General features: G+C 35.9%; 1 protein-coding gene across 2 annotated transcripts in view; it reads left to right on the plus strand.

Annotated features, from left to right (window-relative positions):
* PPFIA1 (PTPRF interacting protein alpha 1) overlaps positions 1-22,437 on the plus strand; it is a 61,091-nt gene that overhangs the window by 20,822 nt on the left and 17,832 nt on the right. For both annotated transcript variants that reach the window (XM_082317900.1, XM_082317901.1), the window contains exons 3-19: positions 2,972-3,073; positions 3,735-3,899; positions 4,782-4,856; positions 5,300-5,401; positions 5,648-5,869; positions 6,600-6,746; positions 7,715-7,849; positions 8,948-9,031; positions 9,584-9,715; positions 12,097-12,159; positions 13,443-13,522; positions 13,780-13,912; positions 14,575-14,798; positions 15,193-15,427; positions 19,257-19,408; positions 20,185-20,357; positions 21,138-21,231. In XM_082317900.1, coding sequence (XP_082174026.1) covers positions 2,972-3,073; positions 3,735-3,899; positions 4,782-4,856; positions 5,300-5,401; positions 5,648-5,869; positions 6,600-6,746; positions 7,715-7,849; positions 8,948-9,031; positions 9,584-9,715; positions 12,097-12,159; positions 13,443-13,522; positions 13,780-13,912; positions 14,575-14,798; positions 15,193-15,427; positions 19,257-19,408; positions 20,185-20,357; positions 21,138-21,231 — 2,318 coding nt within the window. The remainder of the gene's footprint in view (positions 1-2,971; positions 3,074-3,734; positions 3,900-4,781; positions 4,857-5,299; positions 5,402-5,647; positions 5,870-6,599; positions 6,747-7,714; positions 7,850-8,947; positions 9,032-9,583; positions 9,716-12,096; positions 12,160-13,442; positions 13,523-13,779; positions 13,913-14,574; positions 14,799-15,192; positions 15,428-19,256; positions 19,409-20,184; positions 20,358-21,137; positions 21,232-22,437) is intronic.

Below are 22,437 nucleotides of genomic sequence, written 5' to 3' on the forward strand. Positions count from 1 at the left end.
TTCTTGTAAGTGCTCTGAAGTGCTTATTCTGAGTCCCGTTCTTGTCAGTCCTCAGAGCCAGGTATTTATTATTTTGATGGCAACCAGAAGCAGAGCAGAACTTTGTTCTGATGTTCTCAATCTTTTCCTTAATTACAGAAAAGTAATACAGCTTTGTGGATAAGTAGAAAAGTTTCTCAGGATTTTCTTTTTTGCTTTAATTCTTTCTATATATTCATCCAATGCCAAAGAAGAAATTATGAGACAACTCAAACTTTTTTGAGATCATAAAGTTGCAAGTAGTTTCTCTCCTTTTGAACTGCTTGAGGAAACCACAAATTGTCTACTGTTGAAGGTAAGTATTAAAACTAGAAAGGACATGTCTTTTGGCAGTGTCAACTGAAACTAAAGACATTCAAGTGTTTTTTATTAGGCAGCTTAAGGGACTCAAAGCAACTATATTTTGTTAAAGCAAACAGCAATGGAGGTATTACGCAATGCCCGAAATATGTGTCAGTCTGTTTATGCAGCAGCAATATAAATTCCTGTGTGCATTGTTCTTTTTTGGGTCATCTGACAGTGTGATGGTTCGTGTCATAATTATGATATATGTGTGCCACAATTTATATTTACATGGAAATATGCGGTGGAATAGAACTGTATGTACTATAATCACTTGAAGAGCGAATAGACTTCCTTTCAAATATCCAGCTGTTTTTCAGAAGATGAAGCTCATACATGTCTTAAATAAGAAAAAAGTATATTAATGCTATACAGTGATTTTAAGTTGAGAAAGGATGACGAAACAGTGTCTGGTAGTCTTTACTGCTTTCTTTATCCTGTTCTCAAGTCTTGAGGTAGAGACTGGAAAAATATAGAATGTTCCATGTCAGTCCGATGTCCTTTGGAGAATTGTGTGATGTCGATGGTTGTAAATTTTGATGTTGGCATTTTGAGTTTTTTTAATTATTTTGAAAAGGGCAAAAACACCACCAAAAGAGTAAATTCATGTCAAGCTCTTTTGTGAATACTATCATAGATTATTATTATATATTGTAATAGACTGTGAGTCTCTTAGTACTTCTACTAGTTTCGGTAGTACTTAATTATCAAATACCTAAAGATAAGTAGGGAAGGCCTGTGAAGAACTGCAGCTTTGGAAATGCGTTCTGGTTTACCTAAGCTTGTATGGGAGCAAAAGGGATGTGTGTCATCAGTTGCCTGGGAGCCTTGGAAGCTCCCGCGGGTGGGATATTGAAAGTACAGGAAAAGTTTGGAAACAAAGGAGTGTTCTGCAGGGAAAGCTCATAGTAGAATCAATTTTTCCGGCAGCTTCTGTGAAGCTTGAAGTAGGTTTTTTCCTTTCTTGGTTTACCTTGCACTCAGGAATGTTTTGTAGTTTGTTTTGTGTGTTTAAAAGTTCCGGTAGCTATATTTATAGGCCAGGTTGTTTTAATAAGTGTATTTCCAGGGATTTTTACTTGAAAACACAGTGTGTTTCCCCAGTATGTTGTTCTTAGTTGGCCATTTGTCTTGTTCATCTTGTCTTGATCATCGCCAGTTCAGCTGTACTAATCTACTGTTTATTAGACATGACTTTTGTTTATTAGTGTTTTCCTCATTTTAGACAATAGGGAGGACTAATTTATTTACTAGTGTTTCAATGTTTTCTTATACAAGTGCTTCTGAAGCGTTCACTGGCCGTTGGAGTGGTCGATGCGTATTTATTTTCGCATCCTAAGTTGCATTGATGACACGAGTTTTTTTTCCTGTTTCTTACAAAGCCTTCTTCTAAAGCATGGACTTGTTCGCATTCATGCTTACTGTTAATAATCTGAACCATATTAGAAATTCTTACACCTTAAATTTTGCCAGAGTAAGTAGGTAGGTAAGGTTAGGCTCAGTACTTCCTTATAAATGTGGTGTATAGTTGTATCTTTTATTCTATCCCGAGTATGCTCACTGAGTTGATGGAAAGTTTAAATGCCTTTTATGTTGTGTATTTTTAGTGAGGCTGTTGAGAGAGTGGAAATGGTTTAGGATGCAGTGGCTCTTTCAGATACTGAGTACAGTTGTGTCTTCCTGACAGAAATGCAAAAATTTATAAATGTATTCTTTGAATTTGACTAATCTCAATGTTCAGAAATGTTCAAATAAACATGCCGTAACTGCTGTGAGTTAGCTTAATTCCTGTTCCCTGATGACTTTTCCCTCTATGTAGTATTTCACTTTGGTTGAGTTTTGTTTGGTGAAAGCTTTATTGGATTTGAAGGGGAAGCCTTTTGAGGGCTTTGAGCCCAAGGGCTCGGCTTCTAGAAAATTCTGATTCTAATCCTCCGAGATTTCTAGCAGGACTGTAGGGAAAGGGCTGTTTAAGTTCCATTCTGTGAGATTTGAAAGTAGGTATAAATGAAATCCCTGTATGTAGCTTAAGTGGATAAATACCCATAAAGGTCCGAGTCCTCCAGTGGTGAAGCTTCAGGGATGCTCTATGACTATGAAGTAGTAACCTGTGTGTTCTGGTAGATGCTAGGGTTATGCATTGTCTCTCACAATTAGATTAAATTAAATACTGCCTTGAAATTTGCCATGTTTTGCTGGGTTCTGTTTTTGCTTAGTGCTCTGTTTTTTTCATGTCTCCCTCAGCAGTCATTTAAAAAACAAAACAAAACAAACCCACCAAAAAACCAACAAAGTGCATTACAAATAAGTTTTTCCCTTTGCTTACCAGGGATACCCCAATGCAGATAATTGCCTTGAGAGACGAACGAGTTCTCAAAAGTACTGGTCAAACATCTTTTGTCTTTACATTTGACAGTGTAACGGTTTTAAGTGTTTGAACTTAAGCCTGCTTAGCATGACTAATACAACTGTATTGGCTTTAGCCATCTGAAACGAATACTTCAAGAAATCGCATCAAGTGTTCATATAAATCTGCTCTCACTGTATCCTGATATTTGATGTGCTTATATTTCTGTCTGGTTTATTTCAGGAATTTGCAGCGCTTACGAAAGAGCTAAATGTATGCAGGGAGCAGCTGCTTGAAAGGGAAGAAGAAATCGCTGAACTGAAAGCAGAAAGAAATAATACGAGGGTTAGTTCCTTGCCTTCTCCAAGATTACCGTTGTTAAAGCATCCAGCTACATGGAGAAAAGCATTGAATGTTGAATTTGAAAAGCTAAAAGTATTTTTTCCCTGATATTTGCACATGAATCCCCCTGGGAGTGCGAATGTGTGTTGATTAAGAAAGTTTGGAAGCTTATGCACAGCTCCAAGTACTGCTGTGCAGAATCAGGAAAAGCTTGTAAGACTGCCCTGTTATCTGTCATTCAGCTTTCTTGTTAAAGTTTTGTAATAATACAACACCCAAGATCAGAGGAATAGAGCAGGCAAACTGCAGCGATCTGTTCCAGCAGCTTGCACTGCTGCCAGCAGAACAGTTGCTCTCCGATGTAAAGCATTTCCTACGTGTGTCCTTCTGACAAGCATGCAGTTCCTCAGATTGGTGGTGGAACTGAAAAGGTTGAGTAGAAACCTCATTTAAAAACTGGACTGAAAGAGAGAAGTAGGAAATGTGTTAGCTCTGATATGACTTTTAACACTGGTGAAATGTTAAAAACGGGTCCTTATGCTTGATGCAGTAGTCTTTGGCTCTCAGATTTGAAGTTTAGAACTCAAAACTTCATGTTTTAGGAGACAGCTATGCAGAACAGGAATAAACATTGTTCCTTTTTTTGTTTGCTTGTTTGTTTTAGCTATTACTGGAACACTTAGAGTGTCTTGTCTCCAGGCATGAGCGATCTCTCAGAATGACTGTTGTAAAGAGACAAGCTCAGTCTCCAGCAGGAGTTTCTAGTGAAGTAGAAGTTCTCAAAGCACTAAAATCCTTATTTGAACACCATAAAGCCCTTGATGAAAAGGTAATGAAATACGATAGCTAACATCTCATCCTGTCCCCTCTTTCTTCTGTGTGGACCATGCAGTTGTTCATACTAAAGTTGTAGAAGTCAGGTTCTCAGAACTTTTCTCTGTATTAAGATAGTAGCTTTGCTGTAACTGCCCTCCTAAATTAATAGTTGCAAGGTGCTGTAGGTTATTCTAGTACTTCATTAACTGTGCTAATGTCAACTAAGTGTAGTTCAGGGGCAATATATTTGTTGTAGGAATGCATACATTTGCTTACCTGTGTAATATCAGGACTTAGCCTTCTGATTATGTAATACAAGAAATGGAGTAGAGAGAACAGGAGGAGAGGAATCTGCTTACACTGTAATATCAAATAAAGCTGAATTAAAGGAACTCCGCCCTGTAGTTTTGCCTGATGTTGGCAGCAGGATATGCAAATATTATTCACAGTAAAGTTTACTCTGAATTTTGCTGCCAGCTCATAGTTTGCCTAACTTTCGTGACCCTTGTGTATAAAGCCTGGCAAATTATTTTAAGCAGAATTCTGTCTCTTCTTCCGTGTTGTAAATAAGCAAAAGCATACACACTTTGTGCCTTACAAAAGGATAAGCAAATTCTGGATATGTTTAATTCTTGCCTAAATGTACAGGTCATGTTGAGATCTGATTTGCTTATGACAAAAAAGGAAAAGCTAGATTTTAAGATGCGCATTGTTTCTCTAGAAGGTTTTTTGTAGCATATGTTGTAATTAGTACTGACTCAAGATTAAGGAGGTTTCTAAGTGTAATGGAAATGGTGACATTTATTATCTGAAAGGGCATGGCAGCATGGCAATAAGTGAAATTGATTTATTTTTAATTTGAATTATTTCAAATTATTTGAAATTACTCTTTCAGGTAAGGGAGAGGTTACGAGTAGCACTTGAAAGATGTAGCTTATTGGAAGAAGAACTAGGTACTACGCATAAAGAGGTAGGTTTCTTTTTTTAAAAGTCTTCGTGTATGCATTGTGGGTGTTTAGTCAATATTTGTACACAGTAATTTATTCAGTTATTAAGGTTCACTTTCACTTCTTGGCTTTGAGTTCCCCCCCTACTCCAGATGGGATACCTATAATTTTTAACTTGGTCACTGTGAAAGAGCAGGAAAGGAAAAACAAACAAAAAAACCCCTAACACCCCCTCCCCCCCAAAAAAAATCCTAAGAAAGAGAGTTCCTGTGGCTTTAAAATGAGAATTTTTGTGTTGTGATGGCATAAGTTTTTGAGTGCCTGTGCCATATTTTATTAATACATAGCTCGCAGTAGAATCAGTAATTGTTGTTTTGCTCCTTTGCTTTTGCAGCTGTTCCTTATATTATTAGTGAGAAAGGAATTGACTTGAAACATATGTATATAAACTCTTCTTTTCTTTTAGTTAATGATTCTGAAAGAGCAAAATAATCAGAAGAAAACACTTCCAGATGGGATGCTGGATATAAATCATGAACAGGAAAATACACCAACTACAAATGGGAAGGTACAGCTATTTACTTCTTTTAGCTGATGTCTGATTTTTAATCATTAACTATAATATTTTAATTTGAAACTATAATAAAAGATTTTTGAATGACCATTTAATTAAAAAGTCTTGGTTACCACAATTTCAGTGGTAGTCTATCCAATAATAAAATTATCTTGGGGGAGGGGTGTTTACAGGTAAGTAAGTTTGTTTTTCAAATTTCTATGTAACATGCAAATACATTTTTTTTTTCCTGTTCAATAGCGATCCTCTGATGGTTCTTTGTGCCACGATGAAAACCTTGCTAAAGTGATTGAACTCCAAGACATCATAGATAAGCAAAACAAAGAGCAGACACAAATGAAAGAACGTCTTACTGCTTTGTCTGGCAGAGTAACAGAGCTGGAAGAAGATCTTGACACAGCTAGAAAAGACTTAATAAAATCTGAAGAAATGAATACAAAGTTACAGAGAGATGTACGAGAGGTGAGGAATCAACTATGAAAATTTGGGTAGTCACAACTGCAACTGCTTTATACAATTTCAGTGTCATTTGTGCTCAGTTATACCTTTATACTTTTGAATGTTTTTGGTTTGATAGGTGAGAAGAAAATTGTTTAGAGCATGATGGTGCTATTTTTTGTTTAAAAGACCAGTCACTTAAGAAAATTTGTCTTCAGAATAAATCTATGACTAACTAGATACTTCACGGATATATTAAATTTGACATTTAGCATTGCGAACTTTAACCTGTTCTTCAAAAGATGCTTGGTCTAGTCAAATTCTAAGCTTATTCATGAAGTTCAAAGTTTTTATTTTTAAAGATGTACATGGTTGAGAAATCATTTTGATTTCAGTGGTGTGATTAACACATCCCGTTACTTATCCATCACTAATCTCCACGGTCCTATGTATTGCAGTGTACTGTATCCTTATTAAATAGAAAGGGAGCTTAGTTAAATCCGAGAACACTCTCTGACCGTCCCCAGGAAGTAAAGATTTGCTGTTGTTTGTGCTGTTGAAAAGCAGATCTCTGGTGTAATGTAAGCCTAAGTGAGACTATTCTTTCTACTTCATTTTTTTACTGAGAGAAGTAACAGAGTATATCCAATTTTTATTTTTCTATTATTATTTTTGGTTTGTGGGGTTTACCCCCCAGTTTGATCACTAAATAATTATCCCTTACATTCTAAATTCTGTCTTGTGTCTTGCATAGACTATGGCCCAAAAGGAAGACATGGAAGAGAGAATTACAACTCTTGAGAAACGCTACCTCGCTGCACAACGTGAAGCTACATCTGTGCATGACCTCAATGATAAACTTGAAAATGAAATTGCCACTAAAGACTCCATGCATCGACAGGTTGTAATTTGAAATAAGATAAAGTACATTTTGCTCAGCATAAAACTAATGGAAATAATTAATGTTCATACTGTACTAAAGCACTTTTCTTTTAGGAAGATATCATCTCTAATGTTGCTATTTTTAGCAATTGTTTTTCAGTAACTGGAGGAGTGCATTGTACAAAGTTTTACCCTGGAAATGAAGACGAGACAGTTTACTGGAGAGAGAAAATAGTTTTAAGCATTTTAGTGCACGTGATCATGGTGCACCAGGGCTGTTGTCCCTATTAATTGTGGATTTTTAAGTTATTACATGTGTATCCAAGCATCTTTAGTTTCATATGTGAGAAATTACTCATTCCCAGCTAAAACAGTTTTAAAATTTGTGTAGTGTGTAGTGATTTTTATACCCTATAATAGAAGTAAACGTTGCCTTACTGCTGGAGGAAATTTGACATACGCTTGACATGAAGTAGTCCAACTTAAAACCAGAGATGTTTTTTTAGCCAGTCACTTTCTAACTAGAGGAAGCCAGGCAACTCTTAGTCAACAAGAGAAGTCCCTTTTAGTGTGATTTTTAAAAGAAGTTGTACATATTTAAATAAAAATAAATTTTGCGGTAATATGCATAGTGTTATATAAAATATGAAGGAATTTTTTCCTTGATGTAACTCCGTCTTAGCACAGCCTTGACATTGAAAATTCACAACTTGTTCTATGCTGCTTCCCATACCGTAACTATGTTTATTTGGTGATATAGTTGCTTTCAGAATACACAAAATTGACTGCAGAAAAAAATTTGTAGAGAAAAAAGACCTCTCATGTAATGAAGGGAAGGATGCCACATCTTTGATTATGAAACCAGTTTTGGACAGTTTGTTCTCCATAGGTCTAGTAAAGGCAGTAAGCTGTGTCCTTACCTTCCTCTTTGATGAAAATTAATTACCATTTTAACACTAAACATTTGCTGACCATAATCCTGTGTAGAGTGAAGATAAAAACAGGCAATTGCAAGAACGACTAGAACTAGCTGAGCAAAAGCTGCAGCAGACTTTGAGAAAAGCTGAAACTTTGCCGGAGGTGGAAGCTGAGCTGGCACAGAGAGTTGCAGCACTTTCAAAGGTGAGTCAATTGGACAGTGTCCTCAAGACTCTCTTTTTTGTTGGTGTCCTGCTACGAGAAATCTATTCTTAGTGTGTTGCGTTTGTTACATTGTGTTTCTGGTTTTCCTCCAACTAGTTCAGAAAATGTTTCTCCTTTTCTGCATTTTTCTGTTCATCTCTATGAACACACTCTAATTTACTTTTTTTTTTTTTTTTAAATTTCTGCTCTTTGGAACTTGAGCAGGTTTTCTGTTAACTCTCTTACATTATGAAAATGTGTCTCTGAATTATTATTTTGTTGCTTTTTATTAAAATTCATTCAATAATAGGCATAAAGTCTTCTAAAACAAGAACTATTTCTGAAGGGGAACTCCAAATTTCTTCCACTGTTAACCAAGTGAGGAATAGGGGGAGAGAGAGAAGTAATGGTACTCATTAATATTAAGATTTTTAGAAGACTACAAATGGAATAATGAAGTCTGAAGAGTTATATGTAGTAACTACAAATGAGCCTTTTCAAGTGTGTGTGTGTGTGTGTGTGTTTTCTTTCCAAGTCTCAGTTTCATTTCTTTCCCTGTTATCTTTCCTGTCCCTAACTGGCTCTGTAGTCTGACCTTTTGTCTCCTGGGAACTCAGCTGCTAAAGATGCTAAAGTATTGGAACTTACCACCAAGCTTAGGAAGGTAGAATTTGTATCTTAGTCCTTGTTTCTGCTTGCTGCTTTCTGCTTTGTCATGACTACTAACAAAGGGTCATATTGTGTAGGCTAGTGAGGAAAAGCTGAAAATGCATATTTTTTATTTATTCATTTATTTATTTTAATTCTTGGGGATTTGAATGAACTTCTGCTGTTGCAAGCTCATTTGCAAATAGTAGTTGGTTCATGGTACTTAGGGGTGACAGGCTTCATCATTTTGTTACTTACCATATGAGCTCTTACTAGGTCCTTTCAAGTGACAGAAAGGCATTTGTTCTGCATTGTGTATTACCATAAATGGCAGTTGCGCAAAGCATGTTAGATATATTATTGTGCTGCCGTGTTTCTACGCTTCTGAAACCTTTTTCTTAAAAAAAAAAAAAAAAAAGAAACATTCTAATTTTGTTTTCAAATTGACAGGCTGAGGAGAGACATGGCAATATAGAGGAACGACTGAGACAGATGGAAGCACAGCTAGAAGAAAAGAATCAAGAACTGCAAAGGGTACCGTACATATTTTTGGCAAAGATACAAAGCCGAAAGAAAGAATCTAATCCCCTTCATGGCTGTCTACCATTCAGGAAAACTGTTTCTATTTTTCATCTCTAAGATAAAGCCAGAGTTTAGGCTGGCTGATAGGTGGTAGATCTGAGCCACTGTACTATGGCTAACCTTAAATCTCAAGAAAAAGCTGGAAGTCTCCAATGAGTTTCAAATATGTTTGGAAATACCTAACTGCTAGTCATATTTTCTGATCAGGAGGCAGATCAAAAACTTGCTGAATTAAATGACTATGGAAAAATTGGTTCCTAGGTTATAAATACTGGAATTGCTTTTTCTTGCAGTGTAAGCTCAGATTTTCAAACTTGTGATCTTGAAACAGTTGCCTTACGCTCCCTTACAGAGTCAGGGGGGTACATGCGGTATTCCTTTGGAAAAATGTTTCTATTAAAAAAAATACATTTGGATTAAAGAAAGCTTACTGTTTTTATAACCTGGAAATTGTTATAAATGTTGTAAATTTAAAGTTATTTCAGCAGCTTTTATGTATCCTAGGCTAGACAGAGAGAGAAGATGAATGAAGAGCATAATAAACGTTTGTCAGAAACTGTTGATAAGCTTCTGTCTGAATCTAATGAAAGGCTTCAGCTTCATCTCAAGGAAAGGATGGCTGCCTTGGAAGATAAGGTAACAAATCACATTCCAGCATATACATTAATTAGAAGTTCAACATTCTGTAGTGATTTGTGTATTTTGCAATGTGTCTGTAACCAGTAAATAAATACTAAATCCTTATTAATAAAGTAGCTTCTGCTAAGGCTGTTTTCTAGTGTGGATTTTGGAAATAAGTTCTTAAAATGCCTTTTTTTTTTTTTTTTTTGAGATTGTCCCTGAGCATTGTACTACAGTGTTGAGCAGACATCTTTTTAAGAAGCTTTATCCTTTCTTAGTTGACTGGTGTGGACTGCATAAATAGGCTCATCCAGTGTAGTACAGGAAGTCTAAAGAATTAGGGCTAGAACTTTGACCTTTTCAGTTCAGTTTCTTTCATTTCCCACTGCTTTTTTCTGTACTAGTTACCCTGAGTCATTGTGGGATTCTTGCAAGTTGAAGCAATCTTGCGTTTTCTTCCCGGTTAGATCATTTTGAGACAGGTTATATGAACGTAAATGGACTGTTCTCCGGGTTGTCAATGCTCATCGCAGAGCCTTCCCCTGTATTAAATTCGTCTTCTAACTTGTGACATACTTTACTCTGTTTCTTTCCCTTCTGCTTTTGGATCTAGGTCCTTACGGATTTTTCTTCTAAGTATGTCTTTAAGGATTCCCTTATTCTGCATCAAACAAAGCAGTGTCTTCTAAAATAGTACTTTGCTTGATGCTGACTTTGAATTGCTTTGTCTTGGATTAAAAAAAATACTTCATTTCTTTTACTGGAAGGTGAAATGACCATCTGGGGAAATGTTTCAATAAAAGCTGAGTGGTTTTTGTTTCAAAGTCATGGCAATAAAATGCTTCAGTTGCAATATATAATGATGTATTCAGACTTTAATAAATGTTTACTTTCTCTTGCATTCATGTCAACTCAGTTCTTATCCCTAAACCATCAGTCAGGCACCTGACATGTCTTTCCAGAATTCCAGGATTGTGGTCCCCTCAGATCATTACAAAGATTTAGTTCGGTCTTTCCTCTGCTTTTGCACTCTTAGAGCTGAGAGGAATCAGGTAGTGCAGAACAAATGTAGGTCCTACTGATTCTCGTCCTTTGAGTTAATGATAAAGGTGCTTATCATCTGACAGCTAAGGCTGCAAACTTTGTCTTGTGGTTTTTAGTTAACATCACTATTTTCAAGATCACCAGCTGCTCCCAATACTTCAGAAATTCTTGTTATGGGCCTTGCTATGACATCAGCAAGGTTGCTCTAACAGTCTTTATAAATTCAATTTCTGAAAAACAGCTGACTGCATTTTTATTTTTTTTTTTTTAATGCTTGAATATTGGCAGCATGTCTTAGGGTTAACCCTAACTCCCCAAACCCTAACTATATTCATGAATAATGAGGAAAATCTAGTTGTCCTTCACAGTAAGTAACAGCTTCTAGAAAAGTGTTCTTTCTGTGGCTTCCAGCTCATTCTTTTATGATAAATTGGGAAGAAACATGCAGGTAAAATTTTAAGATTTTCTTCTGATCACTTGGGATTTTTTCCCAGAATGATTTATTTGTTCATGTATGAAACTTCATTACATGTTTAAGATGCAAATAATGGTATTACTTACCTCAAGGAAATATGTGTAGGAGAACTTCTTGGCAATGGTGGAAAAGGAAAAGAAAGTGACCCAGTTACAAGTTTCCTATTAGAAGGGGGAATCGCTGATTTTTTTTTATTTTTTTATTTTTTTTCTTGGTATCACATGCTACAGTCAAATACAGTAGTTGAAATTCTTTGGTTGTTGTAGATATTAAATGTTTCTTAATTCTCAGATGATTCTTAGTCCGAATTTGGAAACTGCTTTGAGATTGTAGTAGTCATAAGTATTTATATTTACTGGAGTTGTTTGGAAGTGATGGTATATCTGTAAAGAGGACAGCTCTGGTGTTAATAAAGGCCTGTAAGTCAGTGAGTGTTGCAGTTCTGGAGGTACAGTACATCCAAGAAATTACTGTATAGTAATTTTGTAAGTCAGGCAAGTGAAAATAAAATGAAAACCTCATGATAACCGCCAGTAATGCCTTAGTAACCGCTCAGTGAATTACTTTGAATTATTTTAGCTGCCTAATTATTCCTTTTTTTTACCAGTTTTGTCAAACGGAGCTTTAAAAGGCTGGTATTGGTACTGAATTTTTGTGGAACTTGTGCTATTACTAAATCCATTATTTAGAGGGCTGTACACCTGAAAGGATAAACCTTCAACTATAATCAAAGTGAAATGATGTAAGCAATAAAGTATCGGTAACTTAAGATGCATCTGTATAGTGTTGACTGAAATTTTTTAATACTCATCTTGGTTATGGTTTAAGAGTTGAAAGCTTGTATAAGTAATGTAATTTGTGATACATTTTATTTTAGAATTCACTTCTTCGAGAAATTGAAAATGCAAAAAAACAAATAGAGGAACTTCAGCATGAAAAGGTATAGTACACATTTCTGAAATATTATATTGGAAAATAATTGCTGCATTGCTATATAGCAGGAACAGATTTGAATTCCCCCATAAAACTTAACACTACTTGGTCTGTTTAAAAGTAGGGAGCTGTTATTGCTCATTTTATGGTATTGTGTGCCTCAGCTTTATGATGATTTTACAGGTAATACGTAGCTTTTTACTCAAAGATTTAACACACTTCTGAATATGTAAAGTGTCTGGCTATATTGGCAATTTGCCAAAGTTTGAAGATTGCATAAAAGTTTTATACTGTTGTATGTATGACCTTGAACAGTAAAAAGAAAAGAGAAATACTTTTAATGTTGGGTATTTTCCCATAAGTTTTTTCTTAAAGCATTGGGTATCATGAAATGCTTGTTCGACCAATAAAAAATATTTAAAGTTTTAAGTATTAGTGGTCAGGGAGAGAAATATTTATTAGACTTGGCTGTGCCTTCGCAATAGCAGCTGTCTGGTGTTTTGCTTGTCCTGGAACTGACAAGTTCCCTTCTTGAATAATAGTGGTGGGGCCTTTCATTTCTTTGCATCCTTAAGCAGTGGCAGTTGATTTTGTGGTCACGCTATCTGTTCTGAAATAATACTTGTTATTGCTTATTAAATCACAGGTGTACTGCATCTCCCCAAATCATTCTAGTAAGTAGCTAGGCCAAACTGTATAGCCTGTGTTTCTGTAATAAAATGAAGAATGCATTCAGAGCATCTTGCAGAATGTGCTTTCAATTTTTGTATGTGTAGGCCAGCAGTTTTCACACAAGGCACAGATGTTCATCATCAGCCATTTTTATTAGTTTTTCGTTGTTTTCTCATTCATTGGATTTCTCTGTTGTTAAATTCTGAATTTCTAGAGTATGTAAAAATGTCCAAGTTAAGTGAATGCATTTAGAAATGTTGGTGCACAGAGCTTGAAAAATATTGTTTCTTATTATATATTATCACTGAATATAGTAAAGTTAGTAATATGTGAATTTTATTTAATAGCTGCTTCTAAAATATTCATTGTCATTACTTAAAGTCACAGTGTAGAGAGGCAACAGAATTATTCTTGGATGCCCTTTTATGATGGGGCGGCATTGTGTGTAGCAAAAATAATTTTTGTTTTACATCGTTGAAGAGTATGTTTTAAAACCTGTTATTTCTGAGTTTCGTAGAAATGAGATCAAATAACTAAATGCTAGTTTATAAATCAGTATTTGACACTGATTTTTTTTTTAAGCATATTGTTATGTGTTTTATCTGTTTATTTTTACAGGATCAACTTGTATTAAATGTTGAAGCATTAAGGGCTGAAAATGACCAAGTGAGACTCAGAGCCACATCACTTCATCATAGGTACCAGAACTTAATTGTAGTTCAGTTTTTTCTAATTTCTTTAAAGTCACTTTGCTAAATGTAATTTTGTCTATTATAACTGAAAATACCTTAGTCCTAGCTATAAAACGTGTTCTTTATAGAGCATATAAGGCAGTTTTTATACTGCGTAAAACAAAGGCACTGGTGGGACAGCAGGAATCATTTGGGTGGGTTTTTTGGTTTGTTTCCCCCTTTCCCCTACCTTTGTAAAGATAAAATGTTTCTTCATGTTCTAGCCGACCAGACTTCAGATACCCTATGACATCTTCGTCCGTGGCTGACAGTCATACGGACTCCTATGGCACCTCGTCAGTGTTAAGGCGTCCCCAGAAAGGACGTTTGGCAGCTCTCAGAGATGAACCTTCAAAGGTAATAGAACTCTGAAATTAAAATAAAAATAAAACTTTGGCAACAAAGTAGATTAGATGAGGCTAATCTATTGCAAGGAGTTTATGGAATAGGAGTACCTAGGAACAAAACTGCTAGATTTTATATATCATGTTTTACTAGCTAATGCACAGCTACTAGTCTCTTTAATTGTTAACAAATAATTGCAAAATTGGGCTTTTGAAGCCTAATTTGTTTTAAGTATGATAAGCCTGTAAAATATAATTTGAAACAGTCCTACTTTTGTGCCTGTATACTAATCTATCATGTTGCTGTTCTGCATGCAATTTCAAGTCCCTTTCAGGACACATAAGTACATAAAGCTGATTCCAAAATTCTCATTGGATTTGATAGCAAAATTCTGCCATGATTTAGAGTGTATATAGCCAAGATATGTGATGTTTTAATTTATTCGATGTGGCTGTCCATTTTAAAATTTCACTTAACTGTAAGATGCAAAGTTTTCTACATTATAGCTTTTTTTTTTTACATTTCTCTAAACATTGCTGTCTTGATGGATGCATCCGGCATGTAAGTGGGCTTTTTAAAAATTACTTTAAACTTCTTGAAAAACAGTAGAAATGTTATGTTTTTCCCATTTGAGTTTGGATTTTTTTTTTTTTTTTTTTTGTTAATTCTTCTAGGTTCAAACTCTGAACGAGCAGGACTGGGAGCGAGCCCAGCAAGCAAGTGTATTGGCAAATGTGGCACAAGCGTTTGAAAGTGATGTTGATGTGTCTGATGTTGAGGATGATAGGGAGACTATATTCAGTTCAGTTGATCTGCTATCACCAAGTGGTCAGGCTGATGCTCAGACTTTGGCCATGATGCTTCAAGAACAGTTGGATGCAATCAACAAAGAGATTAGGTATGGTCTATCTGCTGTTAAGCTTTTGATAAAAATGAATTTCTGTGACACTAGAAGTCCTTTTTGTGTGGTTACTTGGAAAATGGTCGTTGCCCATTCAGTTTCCTGGGGGCGGGCTGACAGAAGTAACTAGTTTGCTTACGCCTAAGTACTCTTTACAGGTTGTCTGTCTTCAATCCCATTTATGGAATGGATTGTGTATTACTAGTTTGACAGAAATCCATGATGGTCATAGCAGTAGTGTTTACCGCTTTTCAGATTGGATTAGAAGATTTTTCAGTGTAGCTGTTTTGTCTGCCAAGTGCTGCTTCTTTCTAATGCCTGAGTCAGCCTTTCTGTTTACATGGCACTTGTTTGAATGTCATGTTCCTTTGAAACTTTTTTTTTCTTTCAGACTTATACAAGAAGAAAAGGAAAACACAGAGCAGCGTGCAGAGGAGATTGAAAGCAGAGTGGGTAGTGGAAGTTTGGATGCCCATGGCCGATTCCGGTCCATGAGCTCCATTCCTCCTCCCTATGCAAGTGGTTCACTTGCTGGTTCTTCCCCGCCTGGCAGTGGCCGCTCCACCCCAAGGCGGATCCCACATAGTCCAGCTCGGGAGGTGGACAGACTAGGTATCATGACACTGGTAAGTATCCATTAACTTTAATTTTTCAGAAGAGTTCCTTTTCTCTAGGAAGTGGGTTGTTCGATTTTCCCCTTCCTCTCCTCCTTACTCAGCTGCATTTTTCCTTTTTCTAGGTTTTTCTACTGCTTCCTTTCAACTTCTATAAAAAGTGTAAGATACAGTGATAATGATTAGGAAAAATGTTCAGAACTCAAGTCTATTATTTGGTCAACATCTCGTGCCTAACTATTCCTTCTGTTGTTACGGTCTTTTCTTCTGACTCCTCTTCCTAGAAGAAATAATGTTTTCTTTTCACCCTCTGGTACAGCAACTAGTTTCTCCCTCAGCTTTAAACTTCATTTTCAGCAGTCAACTACTCCACTAAATACTTATCTAAAAATTGATTTGCATATATTGCATTAATCTTGAAGATTATGAAGGTATCACAGCTGTTTTAATATTAATGAATGCTAGTGTCTTGTTTTAGCCTATTAAGACTGGTAGGTAAAAGAAGGATCTGGTAGACCTAGTAGTTGATGAAGTAGTAGCTTGGGCACAGCAGTTCAGCACGAGAGAAAGATGGATCCATTCTTTTGACATTCATATGACTGCTTAGAAAAATTAATCTTTCTAGGAGCTGCTTTATGCATGTAAACCTATCTGTAAAAACAAGATACAAGTTTTCCACTTTTTTGTTTTTACATAAATGTTAGCCAAACCTAACAGTTTCTCATATTTGGAATACCTTTCACTAAGGAGCATAGTGGATACAGGTATTTATTTGCTAGCGCTCTCCAGCAAAAGCTCCTTGTCTAACTTAGCTCTATATACATTACTTTGTCTCCAGATTTGCATGTGCATCGGGAAACTGTACTTACTAGTTGTACATGCAACACCATACTTAGTGTACCTTATTGTCCTGGATTACTGCGCTCGTATCATGCCTATGCCATACCAATCAGTAGACAAGGAATGCTATCCATCACTGTAAGAGCAGGTGGGCTGTAAATCACTGACTTGGCTCATTTGGGTCTCTTATAGGAGTGTTTAAAAGCAAGTATTTCAGCTAACTACTTTTGCTGGCTTTTTAAAATGATGTGTACGTATACCAAAAAGTCTATTTTTTTCATAAAAAGGACTCACTTTGGCTTTCTTGCATTTAAAAAAAATAAATCATTATATTAGCTCTAGCTGTATATCCAGGGTCAAGCACACACTTCTTTTATAGAAACTAAAAAATTTCAAAATGGGGAGTGCCTCATATTCTAACTTTTCACAGTAATAAGTAGTTAAGCTAAGAACTTCTCTCATAGAAAACCATATACAAATTTAAGTAGCTATTTTCATGAAAGCTAGATCAGAAGAATGTGTTTTATGTTAAATTTTAACATAGCTGAACAAAAACAAAATAAATGAGTTTAGATCATAAGAGTTGTAACTCAAAGGCACTTGATGCATTGTTTGCAGTTGCATTTGTCTGATGTTTTAGTACCCTACAACTGATTTGTGACAGCATGAAAACAAGAAGCTGTGCTTCTAGAATTACAGAACAAGAGTTTTGTAGAAACTTTTGGAATAGCTATTATGAATTATCAGACTGAATGAGTTCTTGTGGGTTTTTTTTCCTATGTTTTAATAGAAAGTTGCGTTAGTTTATGAGGATGATGGCAACATCAGCTTCATGCTAACTGTAGTAGTGGTGTTAGGCAGTTCAGTTAGCTGAAAACCCCTCATGATTAAAATTAATTAAAAAACATCAATGTGATAAATTGTGAAACCTACAGCTCTCTTGAACAGTTCTTGTGGACAGTTTTCATTCCATATGGTAAACATTTTCATTTTTGTGGTTTATGAGATTTAATAGATGAAAGATCTGGCAAGGGTAAAATGAGTCTGCTGCGCTTTGTCTAAGAACTTGAGGAGGGCCTACGTGATCCTTAAAGGTCCCTTCCAACCCAAACCCTTCTATGATTCTGTGAACTTATGATTTATTAACGTGATACCGTATGGTCAGATTGAACAAAACTTTACATATTAATGCAGTGTAGCTTGCATGTGTTCTAAATAAAAAATGATTAAAAGTTGTCATTTGTGGGAGGGAAACAACACACAACTCCCCTGCCAAACTTCAAAGGGGACTGACTTTATTTTTCGTTACAGTCTTTTGAAATCATTTGTCACCGAATACAATGATAATTATTAAACAAATTATCTCAATTAAACTTTTGTCAGCATCAGTCTGAATAACTTGGTAACTTGTGTCTGTAACTCAGGGTTGCTGCCTTGCTCTGTGCTCTGGCAGAGGTGGGAAGTACCTAGGAAGTGAGAACCGGTGGCTTCTGGAGTGGATGGAGGATAAAATAAAACCAGGGGTAGTCTTGCTCAGACATTCCAGCACTTTAAACTTAGTAGAAAGAACAGAATACTGTCACCGTATAGAAATCAGCTATTGTTGGCCCTCTGTCTTTCTCAGTATTAAAGTATGGCTGCTTTTTATGCTATGTAGGAAACAACAGCAGAAATCGGTAGGGTGTGAGGAGGGACTAGTGCAGACAACGCATTAAGCCTGCTATGGCTGTCCTGTAGGTTATACAGTTCAAGGCAAGTACTTGACATAAGACTGGAAATCCTCTCACCTTTTAAAAGCAACACCTTACGCCCCCATGTACTTTACTGTTTTTTCTTCCTGAAGATAACGCACGTTTTGTGTGCTAATTTGCCTGTGGTACCAATACATTGAAGCATCTATGGTACTTTTGTAGATAACCAACTATAAGTCTTGATTTTGTTTTTTTTTTTTTGCTTTGTTTTCCCCCCTTCAGGGATACATTTAATCTGTGATTTGAAGAGTACTTCATACTCTGTATCTTTCTCTGTGCCATTGCTGTAATTGTTATTTATATTCTCCCTAATATATTTTGCCTGTACTAGTTGTTTCAGTCTGTACTACAGTTTACAGTAAATACGGCTTTTCTAAATTTCTTTTCTTTGCATGCATCTATCAGCCTAGTGATTTAAGGAAACACCGTAGAAAGGTAAAAGTCTTTATTTACTGGTGTGCACCTTCATCTCCTTCCCCGTCCCCAAAGTCATTAATGGATAACAGGAACATTAAAAAAAAGCATTTGCAGGGCAACCATATAATAAAGCAAGATTATATGCTCTTTGATATTTAATGTAAAATGGTTTATCATCTTAACATAAGTGCGGGTTTGTTTTGGTTTGTTTTGTGGGGTTTTTTTGCTTGGTTTTTTTTGCTGGTGTGGGTGACTCTTGTGTTGCTTTCTGTTTGCAACCACTATTTTGCAGTCTTCATGAAACAATATTTAATTTTAAAGATCTGTTAGCACACACGCAAATAGGTCTTAATTTATGTTATTCAAACTTTGAGATAAGCCATAGCCACAGGTATGTAGAAACTGACTTCACAGAATTGGTAATCTTGCTAATGATTGTCTAAACACATAACAGTGAGAATCAAGATGCCTTATTTTCACAGGACTCTTTGGTTTTCTGTCTTTGTGCTTGCTTAAACTGAAGTTTGGTATATTGGTTTTATGATGCTGAAGGCATTACTTTAGTTCTTAGCTCTATGAATGAATAAAAGATGAGTGCTACTTGCTCATTTCACTAGCTAAGACTGAAATTTAGTAGTTTGTCACTGAAGGTAACAGAAAATCCAGAAAGAAGTCAAACAAAAAATAGGCAACTGCAGAATGGTAAGGGCAAGAGTAATCCTTTAATACTGAAATAAGTGATTTTTTTTTTTTTCCTTTCATATTTTGTGTAGCGTTGATATTGTGTTCATGTTTTGGCATTTCCAACTAACCCCTCATTCATTTTCTGTTAGTCTCCAGCTTCTAGAGAAGAGGTACGAGATGATAAAACGACAATAAAATGTGAGACATCACCACCTTCTTCACCTCGATCTTTGCGTTTGGACAGAGTCCAAAAAGGAGCTTTGCATACAGTGAGCCATGAAGATATCAGGGACATAAGAAAGTAAGTAGCTATGAATAAGTCAGAGCTACCAGTAACTTAGTAGTGCAGATCATCAGAATAAAACCCTAAAACCGCAAAGCTGTTCAGCCTGTAGGATTTTAGTTATTGAAGTGTTTCTCAAAAGTAAAGGGTATGAACACATAAATGGGTGACTATATTATGTAAACAATAAGAATACAGATTTTGTTAAGGATCAGAAATGGCTTTATGTGAAGAATTCTTCTGGTACTCAAGGTCTGCATTAAGTTTGCTTTGTGTTTAGGAAATGAAAGATGCACAATTCCAGTCGTTTTTCACAGCTTGGAATTTAGCTATAAATTTAGAAATAAGTTACAAAATTACCATCATTTTGATTGACAGATGTTCTTTTCAAAGTGCCTAAGTATCTGAGATGGATTCCACTCAAGTTTTTCAAACTTCCATTGCCTGCCTCAATTTGTCAGGAGCTTGTGTTGTCAACTTTGGCCTCTCTGAATTGCACTTTAAACACTTCTATTTCTTAATAAAGTAAGAATTGACTTGTAGTTCCATGCTATAGTATATAAATATTATATCCCTTCCTTTCTTGCATGATTTAGTTGTTCCCACTGCTTTTCTGTTTAATTGTATGTATTTTAGTAGATATTTCTTTTCATTACTCATTAAAAGGTGAAGTTACTGAGCTTTTGTTAACTTGCACAGAAACCTGAACTTGCCTCTCTCAATGTTATTCCAGTGAATTTGTTGTACATGTGCTCCTTTCTGACTCCTTTTTTTTTTTTTTCTTTTTCCTAAAGTTCTACAGGCTCACAAGATGGGCAAACGAGTAATCCTAGTAGCAGCAATAGTAGCCAAGATTCCCTTCATAAAGCTCCCAAAAAGAAGGGGATCAAATCCTCTATTGGCCGCTTGTTTGGCAAGAAAGAAAAGGGACGGCCTGGACAAACAAGCAAGGAAACATTAGGACAAGGTTGGTTTGCCTTTTTTTTTTTTTTTTTCTTTTGCATAACAAGAGAGAGGGTGAAAGACTTAATTTTATGATGTATGTATCAGTGTGTGCGTATTTGATTATTTTGATGCTGATGTACAGCATTTTTTGAACTGGTGACACTGAATCTTCTGGTAGGTCCTTTTGTGAGTGTAGGATGCAAGCTCAGCTAGTCAGGTGTTGCTGTCATTTAGTCTCATGTAGCCAGGTTATTGAAACTTATTGAACTGTTACGGGTTTCGTGAAGCAAAAATTTCAACTGTATCTTGGAAGTGAAAGAGGCTTTTGCTAGTATTGACACCAACAGTCATGTCTTCACTTTGGACCCAAAGGAACTCCCTTGAAACGAACCCAGCTGGCTTAGTAAATGCTACCGTTACCTTTCTCTCTGGCACAATTCTTTGCATAAAGCAGGATCCTTGATGTTGACACCAACCATAAGTGATCTGGGAGCACTGAGAATTCATCTTATAGATGGTTGAAACCTGAGGTTCTTGGTGTCACTACAGCCGGTTTTAGACAGCACCTATTTGAGTCCTTACCAATCTGATTTTCCTATTTTTATACACCATTTTGATGGGTGTTAATTCAGCTAGAAAATAGTGATAGATGGGCTTGGAGGTTTGGCTTTGGACATTTCTGATCGGTAATATTACAAAGGATGAAATACTTTTGTTCAGGAAAGCAGTAGTGATTTTTGAGTTATAACTGGCCAGAATTGAGAAGATAACAAGACTGATTTTTGGTTTGTTTTTTTCGTAGTTGGCATGGGAGAAGCAGATAGTTCCTCTCAGGATGCATTAGGTCTCAGCAAACTTGGAGGTCAGGCAGAAAAAAACAGGAAAATGCAGAAAAAGTAAGTTATCGAATATTTTCAATTCTCTGTTGTTAAGATACTGCTTTGTTTAAAAAGGTTTTGTTTTCTTTTTTGTTTCGTTTGTTTTCAGGTGTTTTTGCCTAGTATGGTGTTATGGCTAATAAGTCTCTGCAGAATTTTTTTTTTACGATTGTTTTTTCCAGAACATTAATAGTAGCATAGGTCGTGGTAAGTTTGAAACGAATTTCAGTGCTGAAAGCTGATTGTTGAAATGCTGTAATAAACAAACTTGGAGATAAAAGTAGACTCTTATCAAACATTCCCACAGGTTTGTTATATTTAATACCTGCTTTGGGTTTAATTCATTTGTAAGATTTCCCAAAGTTGTGTTTGGCTGTTACTTGCTCCAGTGTGAAAGAGTTGACGGAGTGAAGGCATGAGATGTTCTGTACAGACGTCCTTCTGTATGCATTTGCTGGTTCCTTTCTAGCAGGTGACTCTGAAAGTCTTTCCTTTTGTGTTGCTAACTGCTACTGTGTTGACTAATTTTATTTCTGTTTGTCTTGACACTCTCTCTCATATATTTTAACAGCCAAAATCTTTTTTCTTTGCACCATATACCCTTGATTTCCTGTTTTTTTAATAATTTGTGACTATTTCCTTTTTTTATGGCACCTTTTAGATAAGCAGTTACCTTGTCCTAGTCATGAGAATTTTTTCAGTGTGTGTCCGAGACAATCTTTAGTTTAATGTTCACCTTTCGAGTATCTATTGAATGCTTTGTTGTTCCCAGGCTTAGAAGAGATGAAGCAAAGACTATAATAATAGGTGAAAAATAGATATGGCTACTAGTAGAAATCTTGGCTTGATGCTTATATGGTAATACAGGAAACACTTGATTTGTGTAAGTAGGATCAGGCATTCTTTGCATTTTTCCACCCAAAGCTGAGCCATATACCTTGAACTTTTGTTGCTTCTGTTCTGTTCAGCTGTCTTAACTCTGTGTCAAAAAAGCTGACCAAGATCAGACCTGTCTTGCTTTTTTTACTTCTGAAGACAGAATAGCGAATGTTGAAAGAAAGTGTGCTTATTTTCTCTTTGCGAGAGAGATTTCTTGCAGTACCTAAGTTCCGTTAACAAATAAGAATAATGCCTGGTGACTGCTAATGAGAACCAGCAGTGTGTTGGTTTGAAAAGTCAGAATGGAATGTGGTTTTGTTTGTATAACAGAATGCTCAGCTGTTT

The sequence above is a fragment of the Platalea leucorodia genome, assembly GCF_965183815.1.
Source record: "Platalea leucorodia genome assembly, chromosome: 7".
Taxonomy (NCBI): Eukaryota; Metazoa; Chordata; class Aves; order Pelecaniformes; family Threskiornithidae; genus Platalea; species Platalea leucorodia.